This window comes from Pelobates fuscus, chromosome 7 (genome assembly GCF_036172605.1).
Source record: "Pelobates fuscus isolate aPelFus1 chromosome 7, aPelFus1.pri, whole genome shotgun sequence".
Taxonomy (NCBI): Eukaryota; Metazoa; Chordata; class Amphibia; order Anura; family Pelobatidae; genus Pelobates; species Pelobates fuscus.
This window is the reverse complement of record NC_086323.1, coordinates 185,581,252-185,598,910: the sequence shown is the minus strand read 5'-3', so window position 1 is coordinate 185,598,910 and position 17,659 is coordinate 185,581,252. Positions and strand designations below refer to the sequence as shown.

Sequence of the window (17,659 nt, the reverse complement as noted above, 5' to 3'; positions counted from 1 at the left end):
GACACCTCCATAGGTCCAATGACTTGGTCTGACCACTCACCGATCTACCTCCCCTAAAGGGACCTGGAAACTAAACCCCAATTTGCTACAAACAAAAAAGGTAAAAGACTCGGTTAATGACGTGATAAAGCTCTACTTCCAGGAAAATAATGGGAAGCACATAAGGTTAGAGGGGAACTGATAAAATGGGGATCACAACTCAAACGTGAAAAACACAAAAAAATTGATGATATACATAACAAAATCTCACAGCTAGAAGAATCTCACAAACTAAATATGTCAGACACAGTATATTGCAAGCTCTTAGCCCTTAGAACTGACCTTAAATCACTCCTACAAGACAATGCGAAAAAAGCAATTCTCTGGACTAAACAGTTACATTGTGCTCAGGGTGACAGATGCGGGAAATTTCTTGCACAAGCTTTAAAACAAAAACAAATGCTTACATACATCCCTAAAATCAAACGACCAGACGAGTCGTATGCCCATACCACCGAAGACATAGCTGATACTTTTCATGCATACTACCCCTCACTGTACAATTTAAAGGAGAAAGGGAACAACACAGATGACATTAAAAAATACCTAGAAAACAAATTCGACACAATTATCCCTCCGGCTGCAACAAGATCATTGGAAGAGCCCTTTACTATAGATGAAATTAGAATGGCAGTAAAACAAACCCCACACAATAAAAGCCCGGGCCCTGATGGGTTCTCAGCATCTTACTACAAGATGTTCCAAACGGAGCTCATCCCACACCTACTTGAAGCAATTAACTCCATCCTACATCACAAACACATACCGAGACAGGCTCTAGAGGCGACAATCACACTTCTGCCCAAACCAGGGAAGGACACGGAGAGATGTGCCAGCTATAGGGCAATATCCATGATAAATGTGGACAGAAAAATCTTTACTAAAATGCTGGCAACTAGAATTAAGCCCTTCCTCCAAGATCTCATACACCCAGACCAAGCAGGTTTTGTCCCAGCTAGAGAAGCAAAGGATAACACTTCGAAAATCATAAATGTAATACACGGTACAAAATATACAAATAATCCAACACTACTTCTGGCAATTGATGCTGAAAAGGCATTTGACAGGGTAGACTGGGCCTTCATGTTCAACACTCTAGATTCGCTGGGATTTGGTAAGAGATGGATTCAATGGATGAAGGCCATTTACTCCCTTCCCACAGCCCGACTTAAGGTGAATGGTCAACTTTCTAGACCTTTCATGATAAGCAACGGCACTCGGCAGGGTTGCCCGCTTTCTCCGCTCTTATTTATACTGTCATTAGAACCTCTACTACAGGCGGTACGACACCACCCCGATATTAGAGGCATTAAAGTTCAACAACACGAATATAAAGTTTCGGCCTTTGCAGATTGTCAGGATCGGGACAGGGATCCAACACGCAGAGTACAAACAGTAGCCAGATACGTATACCGGACCTTAGAATGGCCGGACTAACGTAAGTAGTACAGTAGAGAATGGTCAAAGACAAGCCGAGGTCGAGGGTAACAGAAGACAGGTAAGCGGTAGACAAGCCGAATCAAGGGTAACAGAGATAAGCAGAGAAGAGCAAACAAGCCGGGTCTAAACCAAAAGGGATAACTAGAAAACACGAGCACTGAGTGACTAGAACAAGCTAGAACCACGACAGGGCAATGAGCTAATGAAAGAAGCACTGTTAAATGCCCTGTTCAGATAAGTAGACACACCTCCGACGAGTCCTGATTGGTCCTGAACCAATTGAGTGACAGGTCGTTCCGGGTTGACGTCCTGACGTCGACTTCCGGGCGTCATGCTATAAAAGGGAGTCACTCCCTCGCGGCCGGCTTTGCATGACCGGATGGACCGCGAGAAAGAGGGAAATCAGGCCGTCCGGATGGATGAACGACTAAGTCTCTACCTCTCTCGGAGGTAGAGACCTCAGGTACCCTGACAGTACCCCCCCTCTCAGATACGCCCACCGGGCGGAAGGAACCAGGACGAGAAGGGAAGCGAGAGTGAAATGCCCTGCGGAGACGAGGAGCATGAACATCCTCCTGAGGTACCCAACTTCTCTCCTCAGGACCATATCCTTTCCAATCGACCAGATATTGTACCCTCCCCCGGGAGATTCGAGAATGGACGATGGAATTGACCTCATACTCCTCCTGACCCTCCACCTGAACAGAGCGAGGAGGGGCGATCGTGGAGGAGAATCTGTTACAAACTAGTGGTTTCAGCAACGAAACATGGAACGAGTTAGGAATGCGTAAGGTAGTAGGCAAAGCTAGACGATACGCAACTGGGTTAATTTGAGCCAACACCCTGTAAGGTCCAATATACCGAGGAGCGAACTTCATGGAAGGCACTTTTAACCGAATGTTTCTAGTACTTAACCATACTGTATCGCCTGGAACAAACACCGGTGCTGCCCTTCTACGTTTGTCAGCGTGTTTTTTCACCAGCATAGAATTGTGCAGAAGAATTTGTCGAGTCTGGTCCCACAACTTCCTTAAATTGGCAACATGGACATCAACCGACGGTACCCCTTGGGAAGAAGACTGCGAAGGAAGAATGGAAGGATGAAAGCCATAATTCATGAAGAAGGGGCTAGAATGCGTAGAATCACAAACGAGATTGTTGTGTGCAAACTCCGCCCAAGGAATCAAACCGACCCAATCGTCCTGGTGTTCAGAAACGAAACAACGTAGATATTGTTCAACCTTTTGGTTGGTGCGTTCAGCAGCTCCATTGGACTGAGGATGGTAGGCAGAACAAAAATTCAATTTGATGCCTAGTTGAGAGCAGAAGGATTTCCAAAAACGGGAAACAAATTGGGAACCTCTGTCAGATACAATTTGGGAAGGTATCCCATGTAAACGGAAGATCTCCCTAGCGAATATCTCTGCTAATTCGGGCGAAGATGGGAGTTTAGGTAAGGGAATGAAGTGAGCCATCTTAGTAAATCTGTCCACCACAGTGAGGATAACAGTCTGCTTTTTAGAGATAGGCAAATCAACAATGAAGTCCATAGCCAAACAGGACCATGGCTTTTCAGGAACCTCTAAAGGGTGCAGAAATCCGCATGGGAGCGAATGAGGTTGCTTATTCTTGGTACAAACTTCACATGCCCCAATGAATTCTTTAATATCTTTACGTAAATCAGGCCACCAGAAATCTTTAGAGATCAAAGCATACGTCTTGCGAACGCCAGGATGCCCAACCACCTTGCTGTTATGGAAACAGCGTAACACTTCTAGTTGGAGAGTGGCGGGAACGAAGTGTCGATCCCCAGGAGTCTGTTTGGGCGCAAGATGCTGTAATTTCATGATCTCAGTAAGCAACGGAGAGTGAATCCTGAGATTCGTGTTAGCGATGATGTTACCCTTAGGAACTATCGAGGAAAGGACTGGCTCAGTTATAGTGAACGGTTCATATTGACGAGACAAAGCATCGGCTTTAGAGTTCTTAGAACCAGGTCTATAAGTAAGTACATAATTAAAGTGAGTGAGGAACAAGGACCAACGAGCTTGCCTGGCGGACAGGCGCTTAGCCTCCCCAATATAAGACAAGTTCTTATGATCCGTTAAAATAGTAACAGGGTGTAATGTCCCTTCTAGTAAATGTCTCCACTCCTTTAAAGCCTTAATGACCGCTAACAGTTCCCTATCGCCGATGTCATATCTGCTTTCAGGCCCAGATAATTTCTTAGAGAAGAAACCACAAGGGTGTAACGGTTTGTCCACCCCTAACCTTTGAGACAGAACAGCACCAACTCCCGTCTCAGAGGCATCGACCTCGAGTAAGAACGGCAGAGTCGTATCAGGGTGGACTAGAATGGGAGCAGAAGCAAAAAGTTCTTTGAGAGTCTTGAAAGCAACAAGAGCCTCAGTAGACCAAGTCTTAGTATCAGCCCCTTGTTTGGTCATATTGGTAATAGGCGAGATGATAGAAGAGTATCCCTTAATGAAGCGCCTATAATAGTTGGAAAAACCAATAAACCTCTGAATAGCCTTGAGTCCTTTAGGCAACGCCAATCTAAAATAGATTGGAGTTTGTCAGGGTCCATTTTAAAGCCTTCCCCAGAAATCACGTAACCAAGAAAGTCTATCTGCGACTGGTCAAAGCTGCATTTCTCCAATTTACAGTATAGACCATGTTGCAGAAGTTTGTGTAGTACCTTTCTGACTTGTCTATGGTGAATCTCAATCTCCCTAGAGTGTATTAGTATGTCGTCCAGGTAGACAATAACACAATCATGTTGAAACTACCTAAGTACCTCATTAATCAAATCCTGAAATACTGCAGGAGCATTGCAAAGTCCAAATGGCATAACTGTGTATTCATAATGGCCATACCGAGTATTGAACACCGTCATCCACTCGTGTCCATGCTGGATTCTCACCAAATTATATGCCCCTCTGAGATCTAATTTGGTGAAGATTTTGGAGCCCTTAAGACGATCAAACAACTCGGTAATCAATGGGATAGGATAGGCATTTCTGATAGTTATTTTATTCAAACCTCGGTAATCAATACAAGGCCTCAGCGTGCCATCCTTCTTTTTAACGAAAAAAAACCCAGCCCCGGCAGGAGAAGAAGACCTCCTAATGAATCCTTTCTCTAAATTCTCATGAATATATTCCTCTAGAACAGAGTTCTCCTGAACAGATAAAGGATATACATTACCCCTCGGGGGCATAGTACCAGGTAGAAGCTTAATTTTACAATCAAATGACCTGTGTGGAGGTAATGAATCTGCATTCTTCTTGTCGAATACTGCCTTTAAGTCTTGGTACAGGGACGGTATCTGTTTCTCTGTGGACTGAGTAGAACTACCTGGTGTATTAATATTAGCCAATGGAGAAACCTTGCGTAAACACCTCTCCTGGCAGCTCTGACCCCACGAGAGTATCTCCCCTAACTCCCAATCGATAATAGGGTTATGTCTCTTCAACCATGGATACCCCAGAACTATGGGAACAGAAGGGGACGAAATGAGCATAAGAGATAAATTTTCCACGTGTAGGATACCAACATTTAAGTTAATGGGTATGGTCTCACGAAAGATAACGGGGTCCAGTAATGGTCTACCATCTATGGCCTCAACGGCCAAGGGTGTCTCCCTTAACTGGGATGGGATATTGTGTCTAGTGTCAAAGGCTTGGTCGATAAAATTCTCAGCAGCTCCGGAATCTATCAAGGCCATAGCCTTTACTACTTCCTTCTCCCAGGTTAAGGAAACTGGTAGCAGAAGCCTGTGATCTTTATAATTAGAAGTAGAGGACAAAATAGAAACACCCAAGGCCTGTCCTCTAGAGAAACTTAGGTGCGAGCGTTTCCCGGGCGGTTAGGACAATTCGAGAGTAAATGACCTCTGGCTCCACAGTACATACATAACCCCTCCCTTCTCCTGTACTGTCTCTCCTCCTCAGAGAGGCGGGTATAGCCTATCTGCATAGGTTCAGGGAGCAATGAGACCGTGGAGTCAGGACTTAGAAATGCGGGAGCTAACCGAAAGGAAGGTCTCCGGTTCCTCTCTCGAGTGTTCTGTCTCTCTCTTAAACGTTCATCTATACGAGAAATGAACGAAATTAAATCCTCTAAATTCTCAGGAAGTTCTCTAGTAGCAACCTCGTCAAGGATTACATCTGATAGCCCATTCAAAAATACATCCATATACGCCTGCTCATTCCACTTGACCTCTGACGCCAGAGACCTGAACTCTAGTGCATAATCCACAAGTGTTCGGTTCTCCTGTCTCAGGCGTAACAGTAATCTGGCTGCATTAACCTTTCTACCTGGAGGGTCAAAAGTTTTTCTAAAAGCAGCTACGAATGCGTTATAGTTATATACTAACGGGTAATCGTTCTCCCATAGTGGATTGGCCCATCTCAGAGCCTTCTCAATGAGTAAGGTGATAATAAATCCCACCTTTGCCCTATCCGTAGGATAGGAGCGAGGTTGCAATTCAAAGTGGATACTAATTTAGTTTAAAAACCCACGACACTTCTCAGGAGCACCACCATAACGTACTGGTGGGGTAATGCGAGAAGAAGCACCTACAGTGGCTACCTCTAGGCCTGAACCTACAGGAGAGATAGGAGTAGTACGTAACTCCTCTGGTGGATTATTGGCACGAGATAATAACGCCTGTAGCGCTAGCGCCATCTGATCCATTCTGTGATCCATGGCTTCAAACCTAGGATCAGGAGAACCAAGCTGACTGTTTGTACTTGCAGGATCCATTGGCCCTGTCGTAATGTCAGGATCGGGACAGGGATCCAACACGCAGAGTACAAACAGTAGCCAGATACGTATACCGGACCTTAGAATGGCCGGACTAACGTAAGTAGTACAGTAGAGAATGGTCAAAGACAAGCCGAGGTCGAGGGTAACAGAAGACAGGTAAGCGGTAGACAAGCCGAATCAAGGGTAACAGAGATAAGCAGAGAAGAGCAAACAAGCCGGGTCCAAACCAAAAGGGATAACTAGAAAACACGAGCACTGAGTGACTAGAACAAGCTAGAACCACGACAGGGCAATGAGCTAATGAAAGAAGCACTGTTAAATGCCCTGTTCAGATAAGTAGACACACCTCCGACGAGTCCTGATTGGTCCTGAACCAATTGAGTGACAGGTCGTTCCGGGTTGACGTCCTGACGTCGACTTCCGGGCGTCATGCTATAAAAGGGAGTCACTCCCTCGCGGCCGGCTTTGCATGACCGGATGGACCGCGAGAAAGAGGGAAATCAGGCCGTCCGGATGGATGAACGACTAAGTCTCTACCTCTCTCGGAGGTAGAGACCTCAGGTACCCTGACACAGATTACTTACTTTTCACCATAGAACATCCTACACATAGCCTACCTAATTTAACACAAACTTTAGAGGAATATAGCAAACTTTCCAACTTCAAAATCAACACTGACAAATGCGAAATTCTTAACATCACCATGCCCATAGACCAAGTAAAGAGGTTAAAACAAATATACCCTTTCCAATGGGCTCCCCACTCCATCAAATATCTAGGGATTAAAATAACTAATGCACACAAAACTTTATATAATGAAAATTTCCCTGATCTATTGGCAGCAATCCGGAAAGACTTAGATAGATGGGACAAACCCCATTTCCGATGGATGGGTGGGATAAATATTGTATCAATGAATATCCTCCCACGTATTCTATATCTCTTAAACACTATTCCGATACACATCCCGGGCATCTTCTTCCGGACTATTCAGTCTATGATCACCATGTTTATATGGGCCCATAAAAGGCCACGGATTGCTTTCAATTTACTAACCAAACCTAAGGAGGGAGGGGGGGTTGGGATGCCCCAACATACAAAAATACCATAAAGCTATACATCTAGGAAGGATATTGGAATGGTCTAGAGAGGGGAGCACTAAGGCGTGGGTCAATATAGAACTACAAACCCCACTGAAGTCTCTTCCCTGGATTATATCCACAGGCGAGGAGAAATCGACACAAGACCTACCAACCATTTCCGCCACTCTTCAAACATGGAAAACACTACACCCGCACGCAGACTTTACACCAACACCCTCTCCTTACTACCCGATATCTCACAACCCCAGATTCCCCCCCCGGGTAGGGACAATGTGATCCTGGCTAATATTAAACCTCGCTCTAGAGATATAGGAGTGACATTACAAGACCTAGTCTCCACAGAGGGTCTCACACCACTTACGGCCCTTACAGGCATGAAATGCCCAACGATGACGCAGACTTTCCAATATCATCAGCTAAAACACTTCCTATCTAAAGAAGGGCTTCTACAGTGGCAACCTAGAGAGGTTACACGATTTGAAAGGCTTTGCTCACTTCCACCTAAAACGAAAATAGTCTCCACATGCTATCAATTGATACAAGAAAACACAAATGGTACACTCCCGTGGTATACAATAAGAAATAACAAATGGTTTTCTTCCCCAAGTGAGGAGAAGCAATGGACAACGATTTTCAATAAAATGTTGAAGTCCCACTCTAGCATAACGTTACAAGAAATAAACTATAAATTCTTGTCTCAATGGTATATCACCCACGTAGATGTCAACAAATCTGATCCCACTACCTCACCGTTATGCTGGAGATGTATGAAAGTACAGGGTAATTACCAACACATATGGTGGGAATGCAGTAGGGTAGAGGGATTATGGAGAGAAGTGTAGAGAATCACGAACAAACAAGTGGCATTTCATTACCATTCACCCCTGAGGCACTTCTATTTTATCACATCCCTATTTCTATACACAAATTCAAAAATTCTCTGGTATTCTACCTTCTGACTGCAGCTAAACTTGTAATAGCGGGGCTTTGGAAAACAAGTGGAAGACCGTCAAGGAGGGAATGGTTTCTGAAAATTGAGGACATTCATAGAATGGAGGAGCTAAGACTGTCTTCTCTAGGCAAATCCCAATTATATAAATCACTTATCATGGGACAATCATCATGGGACCCATGGAAATCTTTTCTAATAAACTCAAAATAAGTTATAAAAATACGGGGACAAAGTCAGGTCTAGAACACACATATGTACTTAGGGGAAAAATTGACAAGTATACTGGTACTTATCACTCAACTTCACTACAGTATCCCAAAATGTACACAATTGCGGGAATTGCCATATCCTTAACATTAATGAGAAGTTGTTTATTTCACTGTCACAGTAACTGGAACCAAGAATGTAATGTAAACGAAACGTATGTAAGCTTTATGTATACCGTTATGTTTATACTTCTATCCAACCATTTTCTGAGACATGTAATGTTTAACTTGCAAAAACGAAATAAAAATAAAATAAATAAATAAACAAAACAAAACACCCCTAGATACCTTGGAACCCAGTATGGAACGGACCTCATATTCCTCTCTGCCTCCAACAACCAGGGGGAGGAGAAATCTGTTTGGTGCATCGATTGCAAGTTAGCGGTTTCAATAAAGACATAGGGATTGGGCTCGACAACTCCAAATGTGCAGGAAGGGCGAGAGAATACATCACAGGATTAATGCGTCTAAGGACTCGGAAAGGACTTATAAAGCGAGGAGCTAGATTCATGGAAGGTACTTTCAATTTGATATGGCGTGTGGAAAGCTAGACCCTGTCCCCAACCTTATAGACAGGATTTGCACCAGGTCGCTTATCTGTCTGGAGGGTGATTGCAATGCTTCGTGCACCAAAGTCCACCTGTCATGAATATAAGCCAAACAGATGTCTAAAACCTGAATGTTTGTGTCTGAGAAATCTGAAGGCAACAAAAAACTGACTTAACTTAGAGGACAAGTGGGTTGCGTTGTTTCTGGCATTGGTCTGAGGGTGATACGAAGAGGAAAACGAAAGTTCTATGCCCAACTGTTTGCAAAAACCACACCAGAACCTGGATACAAATTGAGTACCTCTGTCAGAGACTATATTTTGTGTTACTCCATGTAGTCTAAAGATCTCACGTAAGAATACATGAACAAGATCCTGGGACGATGGCAGTTTTTTGAGAGGTATAAAATGTGCCATCTTGGAGAAATGGTCCACCACCATAAGGATAGTGTTATACCCATTAGAATTAGGGAGATCAACAATGAAATCCATGTGGGTCCACAGAGTGTTGGGTATGGGAAGTGGCTGCAATAACCAGGGAGGTAATTTATGGGTAATCTTGGACACAGCACAGATCCTACATGCTCCCACATATTCCTTGACATCACCTCTAAGTGATGGCAACCAAAATGTTCTAGTGGTAGCAGAGAGGGTTTTGTGTATACCAGGATGTCCAGCTGTCACATTGTCACGGAATAAACTGACTTTCTCAGACCTCTCTGGTGGTGAAACAAATAGTTTATCAGATAGCTATTATGACACAAAGTAGCGGAGAAGATAATTCTGATACTGTTGTAGCTATAAGACACTCAGACAGTCTTTTGGTCTGGTATCTCATCTGTATCATATAGTCTGGACAGAGCATTGGCCTTACTGTTTGGTGCCTGGTCTGTACGTTATAACAAAATTGAAACGTGAAAGAAAGTGACCATCTAGCCTGTGTGGAAGACAATCTCTTTATTGTAATTTTATTTAAACCTCTATAATCAATGCAGGGGTGTAGGTCTCCCTCCTTCTTAGAGACAAAGAAAAACCCAGCTCCTTCAGGAGATGAGGATCTCCATATGTGTCCTTTCCTCAAGGACTCTTTAATATACTCTTCCAGTTAATGCGTAGACTCTTTCTTTGGGAGGCATGGTTTCTGGTAAGAGGTCAAAAGAACAGTCATAAGACCGTTGAGGTGATAACGTCTATGACTGTACTTTATTGAATACCTCTTTGACTTCCAGGTACTGAGGTGGTGTCTCTGTGGACAGAGGTGGTGCAGTGGGTACATTGACAGTGCCAATACGTTGTGGCATAAGGCTTGTACAATGACCCCAGCAGTCCTCTCCTCGAGGATTGTGTTTTTGAAGCCATGGGAAACCGAGAATTATGGGACAGGAATGAAAAGAGATCACCTGAAAAACCATTTCCTCAGTGTGCAAGATTCCTACTAAGACCGTAATAGGAGAGGTCTCATGGGTGACAAGAGGCTCAGAGAGAGGTCTCCAATCAATGGCTTCGACCGCTAAAGGTCTGTCTCTTAGCCTTAATGACAAGAGGTGTTTAGCAGAGAACTTCTGCCCCAGAGTCAATAATAGCCTCACACTAAATAGTAGTTTTGTTAAACCGGATGTTCAGTTTTACCAGGAAACGGTTCTTAGTCAATTTTGGGGACATAAACATCACACCTAAGGTCGGCCCCCAAACGGTCCTTAGGTGTGCATGTTTTCCAGGCGTACAGGGCATGTAATTCTAAGATGGTCCTTGCTGCCACAGTAAAGACATAAGCAATTGTTTCTCCTAAACTGTCTCTCTGCTTCCGTAATTTTGGTTACCCCTAAGTGCATGGGTTCAGTTTCTGAAGGTGGAACAGGAACAGATACGACAAGATTAGAAAAACAAGGAGCTAGTGACAAGGTAGTACGTCTAGTTCATTTAATTCTCTTTCTCTCATCCTCTTATCTATGTCAATTATATAGGTGATACATTTGTCAAGATTAATCGGAAGGTCTCTAGCTGTGGTTTCATTGAGTACATTCTCGGATAGACCCTCTGAAAAAGCAGTAACTAGCCTGCCGTTAGCTGGTTCATAAGGTAGCCAATCTGACCTATCTAATGGAAATGAACCAGGAGAAACCTCAAAATGATACTCAATTTGAATGAGAAACGCCCTACAATTTTTTAGGCTCACCTCCAAAACGAGGAGGAGGTGATAGGGTTATGGACGGAGCTTTAAACACCATAGGTACTGCCAAAACTGGTGTCGGAGTAGCCGGCTGTTCCTGAGGTGGCTCAAGATGAGCCGTGCATTGTAGCAATGTCTGGAATGCTTGGGCAAGTTGGTCTTGCCTGTGATCCGTATATCCACCCTTCTCTTACAGGCTGTCATATGTTTACATAGTTCTGCAGGATCCATGGCACTGTCGTAATGTTACGACTACTAGAAGATCCAACACGCAAAACTCTGCGCACAGAACAGAAAAAGAGACAAAGTAAACCGGTCCTTAGAATGGTCGGGTTAATACGTTGAAAGATAGTGAATAGTCAAGGGAGCCAGAAATTCCCCATGTCGATTAGAAAGCCAAGTCAGGGAAACCAGAAATTAGAATAGTCAGAAATAGCCGAAGTCAAATACCAGGAATATCAAATACAAGACCAAGAAAAAGCACTCTTGAATACCAGGAACGTAAACCACGACAGGGCAATGAACTAAGTTATTCTGGGGTTTAAATACCCCTCCTTGGGCTGTAATTGGTCAGAGCCTGGCCTCTGACCCCAGAACGTGCGTGTGCCGTCACACGCATGGTCGCATGATTTTTTTGGCGGGGCTACAACTGGCTGCAACATCGTTGTCTGCGCCATCTTGGATGTGTGTGGAGGGGATGGACGCCCCATGTGGTCGGTCGGTTAATTGGGTACAGCCAAGGACCGGGTCCTGACACCCGTTTAATGATTCATGTCTTGGTTTGTGTTTCTCTTGTATTATTAAAGTGGACTGTGTATATATCTTTAGTTGTATGCCTAGGCACACTTATTGGTAAGGTGGTTTGACTGGGATTCAAACCTGGGGTTCCAGGTTACTGGGGGTCTGCTTTAGTTGGCAGGCAAGTCCCTGCATTGGATTTGGCAGATAAGTATTTACTAGTTGGAGGGGGAGCAAGGACGTTCGAAAATACCATGCTGTCCTAAAACCCCACTCTGTGGGGCGATGTGGAATGTCAGAAAATTGGGCGTTATTGGACTCCACAAATAACACAACAGGGTCAAGAATGCACAAGCAACTTACACCCTAAATGGTAGTGAATTAGGGATATCAACACGCGAGAAGGATTTGTGAATTGTTATAGACAACAAATTAGGCAGCAATATCAAATATCAATCTGCAGTTGCTAGGGCCGATAAGATTTTGTCATTTATAAAAAGGGGCATACATTCTCGGGATGAAAACACAATTTTGCCTCTTTATAGATGGCTGGTAAGACCACACCTTGAATATGCTGTGCAATTTGGGGAACCTGTTTTAAAGAAGTTTATCATGTTACTAGAAAAAGTGCAAAGGCGAACTACAAAATTGATAAAAAGAAATGGAGCATTTTGGTTATGAAGAAAGGTTAAAAAATTTAAATCTCTTTAGTTTGGGAAAACGGCACCTCATGTGGGATATGATGACATTATTATGCAAATACATTCGGGGTCTATAAGGATGTGCAATTCTCTGCCTGAAGATGTGGTTTTATCAGAGTCCATGTTTAAACAGCAATTGGATAAATACTTACAGAGACATAATATTCAGGGATATAATTTCCAAGTAGTGGGGTAATAGCTTTTTGATCCATAAATATATCTGACTGCCATTTTGGGGTGAAGAAGATATTTTTTCCTAGTTTGTTGCAAAATTGGAAGTGCTTCAGACTGGGGTTTTTTGCATTTTTTTTGGATCAACAGCAAAAACATATGTGAGGAAGGCTGAAAATGATGGGCGCAAGACTATGTAACAACAAGAAGAAAGCAGTCTTCCTGAGCTTTCCTACTCTATACTTTCAATATGTGCCTCCTGTGTTGTCTTTTTGTGTCATAATGACTAGGACAGTTACTTACTCTCACAGGAACATGTAGACCTCAAATGCTATCTAACCTTCTTCAGAAACATTTGCGGTAAGTTAACTGGCTGATGTTAGCGGTCAGTTAACAAATAATGTTGTGTTCAGATAGCTTTGGTGAAAACCTCTGATCAGCTTCTTAATAAATGAGCTTTCCAACCATATCCTAGGGCCAAGAGAAAAAGTTAGGTTAGCGCTAATAATATAGTGAACAGGCAGCGACCTTTTAGAGGGTAACCCTCTATATAAGAGATACACAGTAAAGAGAAAGAAAGGTTGCGCCAAAAAATAAATAAAAATAAAAAATATAAAATAAGCTAAAATAAAATACAAAATAATGGGTAAGTTCCAATGAGTGTCAGGAGATAAGATGAGTATAGTCACCAATTCCGCTGTGGGGGTAAGTTCTCTTGTTGTAGTAGTTCACACCGTCTCGTGATATGGAAAACACAAGGAGAAAGGACCAATTGTGCGGAGTGTATACACTTAATGTGACAGTATTAACAAAATATATATATAATGCACTCACATTTGGATGAGCTATAGCCAGCTCAGGGTTTGTAGACATATAGCGGTATAATCCCCGCTTACAGGATATATTGGTGCTTGTCCTCCAGGGGGTTTGTCCAACTCTCAGGAGAAGAAGGAGATAAAAACAGCAGATAGTGCTCTCTGGTGATATTTATAAGGTAGTGAATAAAATAAGATAAAATATACTCACAAGTAAAGTGCAGGTCACACTGCACTTTAGAAATAGCGTTAGTGGTATAATCCCCACTTCAGGATATGTAGTATAAAATGCCAGGAGTAAATACAAATTAAAATAGTAATAATAGTGTGCAAAAATGATAGGGGTACAAATATCTAACCAAAAATCATTTATTTTATAAATAACACAATATAAATAACCATTAACGCGTTTCACCGCTGGGGCTTTATCAAAAATGGAATATCAAATTCCATTTTTGATAAAGCCCCAGTGGTGAAACGCGTTAATGGTTATTTATAACGCGTTAATGGTTATTTATATTGTGTTATTTATAAAATAAATTATTTTGGTTAGATATTATCAAATTCCATTTTTGTTTTCCATATCACGAGACAGTGTGAACTACTACAACAAGAGAACTATACTGACTATACTCATCTTATCTCCTGACACTCATTGGAACTTACCCATTATTTTGTATTTTATTTTATATTTTTTATTTTTTATTTTTATTTATTTTTTTGCGCAACCTTTCTTTCTCTTTACTGTATATCCTAGGGCCAACCTTCTTTTATTTATCTATTTTTTTATGTTTCATGTCCATTTTCCTCTGCAGGAAACACCTTCAGCACAATGGCTGGATTAGCTTTTGAATGGACAGTGGTTAAAGATGCTGAGCTGGATGGCTTCTCTGACTCTCAAAATATGTTAAGGTAAACACGTATTTATTCTATTAAAATCTTAAGATATAAAATATATATAAAGTGATTTAAAGTGGCACGTCATGGTAGATTTAGCAGCTTTTTAGTTTATGAACTAATGAACCATAAAACAAGTTACCTTTGAATGTTTTGACTTTACATTGAATATTTGACGTTAAAAACAGTGAGATTTGCTAGAACTAAAAAATAAAAAAATAAATCTCTCTCTCTCTCCCTCTCTCTCTCTCTCTCTCTCTCTCTCTCTCTCTCTCTCTCTCTCTATATTTATATATATATATATATATATATATATATATATATATATATATATATATATATATATCTCTAGGTAATACTAGTTCTTTATTCCAACAGTCAAGGTTTCAGTTCCACTAGGGAACTTTCATCAGGACAGAATACAAATACATATAGTATTATAATATATACATATGTTGAGATCTACTGGCAGAGGTTGCAGATTATTTCCTCTGCACTCTTTAGAAAATATTATTATAGACACTTTGAGTGTTTTGATATAGGTTATATTGTTATTAATGCTCACAGGGATAATTAGAATTTCACTCTGAGTATATATTATACAGTATTCACTAAATTAGCTTTTCGTTCATATTCATGTATCTATGTTTTTTTGCACAGGTGGTGATTAACTTACTTATTAGGAACCAAAATATGTTTATCCTGTTTAATATATCTCTATTTTTGGGGACTTTAGGTATGAATTATGCATACACTGTTGATTTTTAGAGCAATATCCTGCCTCCGTGCGAGGGGTGGATACAGAGACAGTATCAATGTCTATCACGCATGCGCCCGATGTCTCCATGGTGATGGAGGACGCGGGCTGTCAGGAAGTAACCTGAGTGCGCAAACAGAATGACGTCATGTACCCGCCCAAACGCTCGGAGGAGAGGATATGTATTTGTATTCTGTCCTGATGAAAGTTCCCTAGTGGAACTGAAACGTTGACTGTTGGAATAAAGAACTAGTATTACTTTTTTGAACAAATCCTGGGAGTGCTGATTTTCCTTTGACTGTATATATGTATATGTGTATGTATATATATGTGTGTGTGTATATATATATATATATATCTCCATCCAGCTAGTTGGCCACACCCATGAGACTGGCTCCCTATCAAAGCTTTTCAAGGATTATACTGACCGTGTGCTGATTCCAACATGGTACTTGCAGTTTCGCAGTCAGTCTAACCCACCAAGCTAAGGATCTACCTCGGAATTAACCTTCACATAAAGACTTGGCAGCGATGCCAGACAAGCTAGAGTCCTCATTTCAAGCAAATCTGGACAGCTTGGGCTCTGACATCCGCCACGTGGGTTATCCCGTTCATGATCTGGAGGATGATCTCCTTCAAATATACTTCATACTCAACTGCAAAAACTTACCTTCAAGTCTGTCGCAATGCTCCCAGAATGACTTAGACACCCGGGGACGTAAACATAACCTCTGGATCCGAGGCCTATCTGAAAACGCAGGGGAGACTTTCCAGGCAAAATAAACTAAGCAGCTTTTTCACTCGATCAGCCAGTTCGGGGAAAGAGAATCAGAGAGGATAGTACCAGTCTATACTATAATATGAACCCTGCAGATTAGACAACTACTAAATAGTGGAACACTCTATGCCAAAAACTGGTAAATGTTTTTTTTCTTTTTTGTTTTTTGCGTCAGATATTGGGACCGCTTTATGTCATTGCCAAATAACATTATCAAAATCCCATATCATCGTGTGCTTAGAAGAATCCAAAAAAAAGAGAGGGGAAAAAAGAAGAGAAAAAAAAGAAGAAGAAACAAAAAAAAAAGAGAAAAAGGGAGGTTCTGCGAAAACTTCTATCATTAGTGGTCTATTAGCTCGTCTTCAGTATGTCTTAACGTAGTCTTGCTATGGTATTGTCTTGCTATGGTGTTTCTGCCCAATACGTTCGCCATAGTTCCCATGTCCTATCATAATGGTCTCTCTTCCCCTGAGTGGCCCAGTGAACTTCTTCAAGTTCGCTTAAAGCTTCCACTCTAAGAATCCATTGTTCTCTAATCGGAATACTAGATTTAAGCCAAAACAGCGGGATCAGAGCATTTGCCTCATTCAATAAATAACTCAATATCTGTTTGTTATTCTCCTTAAAGGAAGCTGGCCAACTCAACTGAATCTTGGATGGGGATAATTGATCGAGCATTGGAAAAATGTAGCCAATAACTCCCAATAATTTTGCACTCCCACCATATGTGTTCCATATTCGCTCCCCTCTCGCCACATCTCCAACAACCATCCGAAGCCCGTGCTCCGTATTTTTTAAGTCGGTCCGGAGAATTGTACCATCTAGTAACATCCCCATTTTGAACACCAATCGTTGCTGTCCATTTGAATATTAAAACCTTGCATCCATTTCAATTGGAATGAAGGGACAGTCTTCTCTATAGCACCCTTATGAATTAAACTATATATGCTGGACAGGTAACGCTGTTTCTCTATTCCAGGACTACAAAGTGACTCAAACTCTGTTCTATCTCTCGTCTGCCAATATGGTAGCACTTTTTGGTTTATAAAAAAACTTTAAATACCTGATACCCATTATATCTATAAGCGCTGTCATATTGTCCCATAAAGGGAACTCTCTTATTCTATTGGGTATTTCATCTGTTATTAAACTTGTTACTGAAGGGTCTGCATCTCCGGTTAACTTTTCCAATAGTTTATGACCCGGCCCAAACTGGAATTCCAAATTGGATGCTATTGGAAAAAATACAGATAGTCCCGGGGATAGCCCCCATCTATCTTTAAGCCTTCTCCACGTCTGTATGGTGTGATTTATAATTGGGTGTAAATGGAGATAGTAATATTTATTTACAATTCTGCCAAGGCAGGGTCTCCAACTTCACCTTTATAAAATCCTGTTCTATCCTATACCATGGCTTCCCCTTATCTATAGCCGCCCATTCTCTAATTTGCGCACATAATACCGCAACATAGTATCTATAGATATGCGGAAGGCCCAAGCCACCTCTCTCGATAG

General features: G+C 41.8%; 1 protein-coding gene across 1 annotated transcript in view; it reads left to right on the top strand.

Moving 5' to 3' along the window:
• Window positions 1-17,659, top strand: part of NUP210 (nucleoporin 210) — a 657,387-nt gene that overhangs the window by 30,242 nt on the left and 609,486 nt on the right. The window contains exon 4 of the mRNA XM_063426963.1: window positions 14,528-14,624. Coding sequence (XP_063283033.1) covers window positions 14,528-14,624 — 97 coding nt within the window. The remainder of the gene's footprint in view (window positions 1-14,527; window positions 14,625-17,659) is intronic.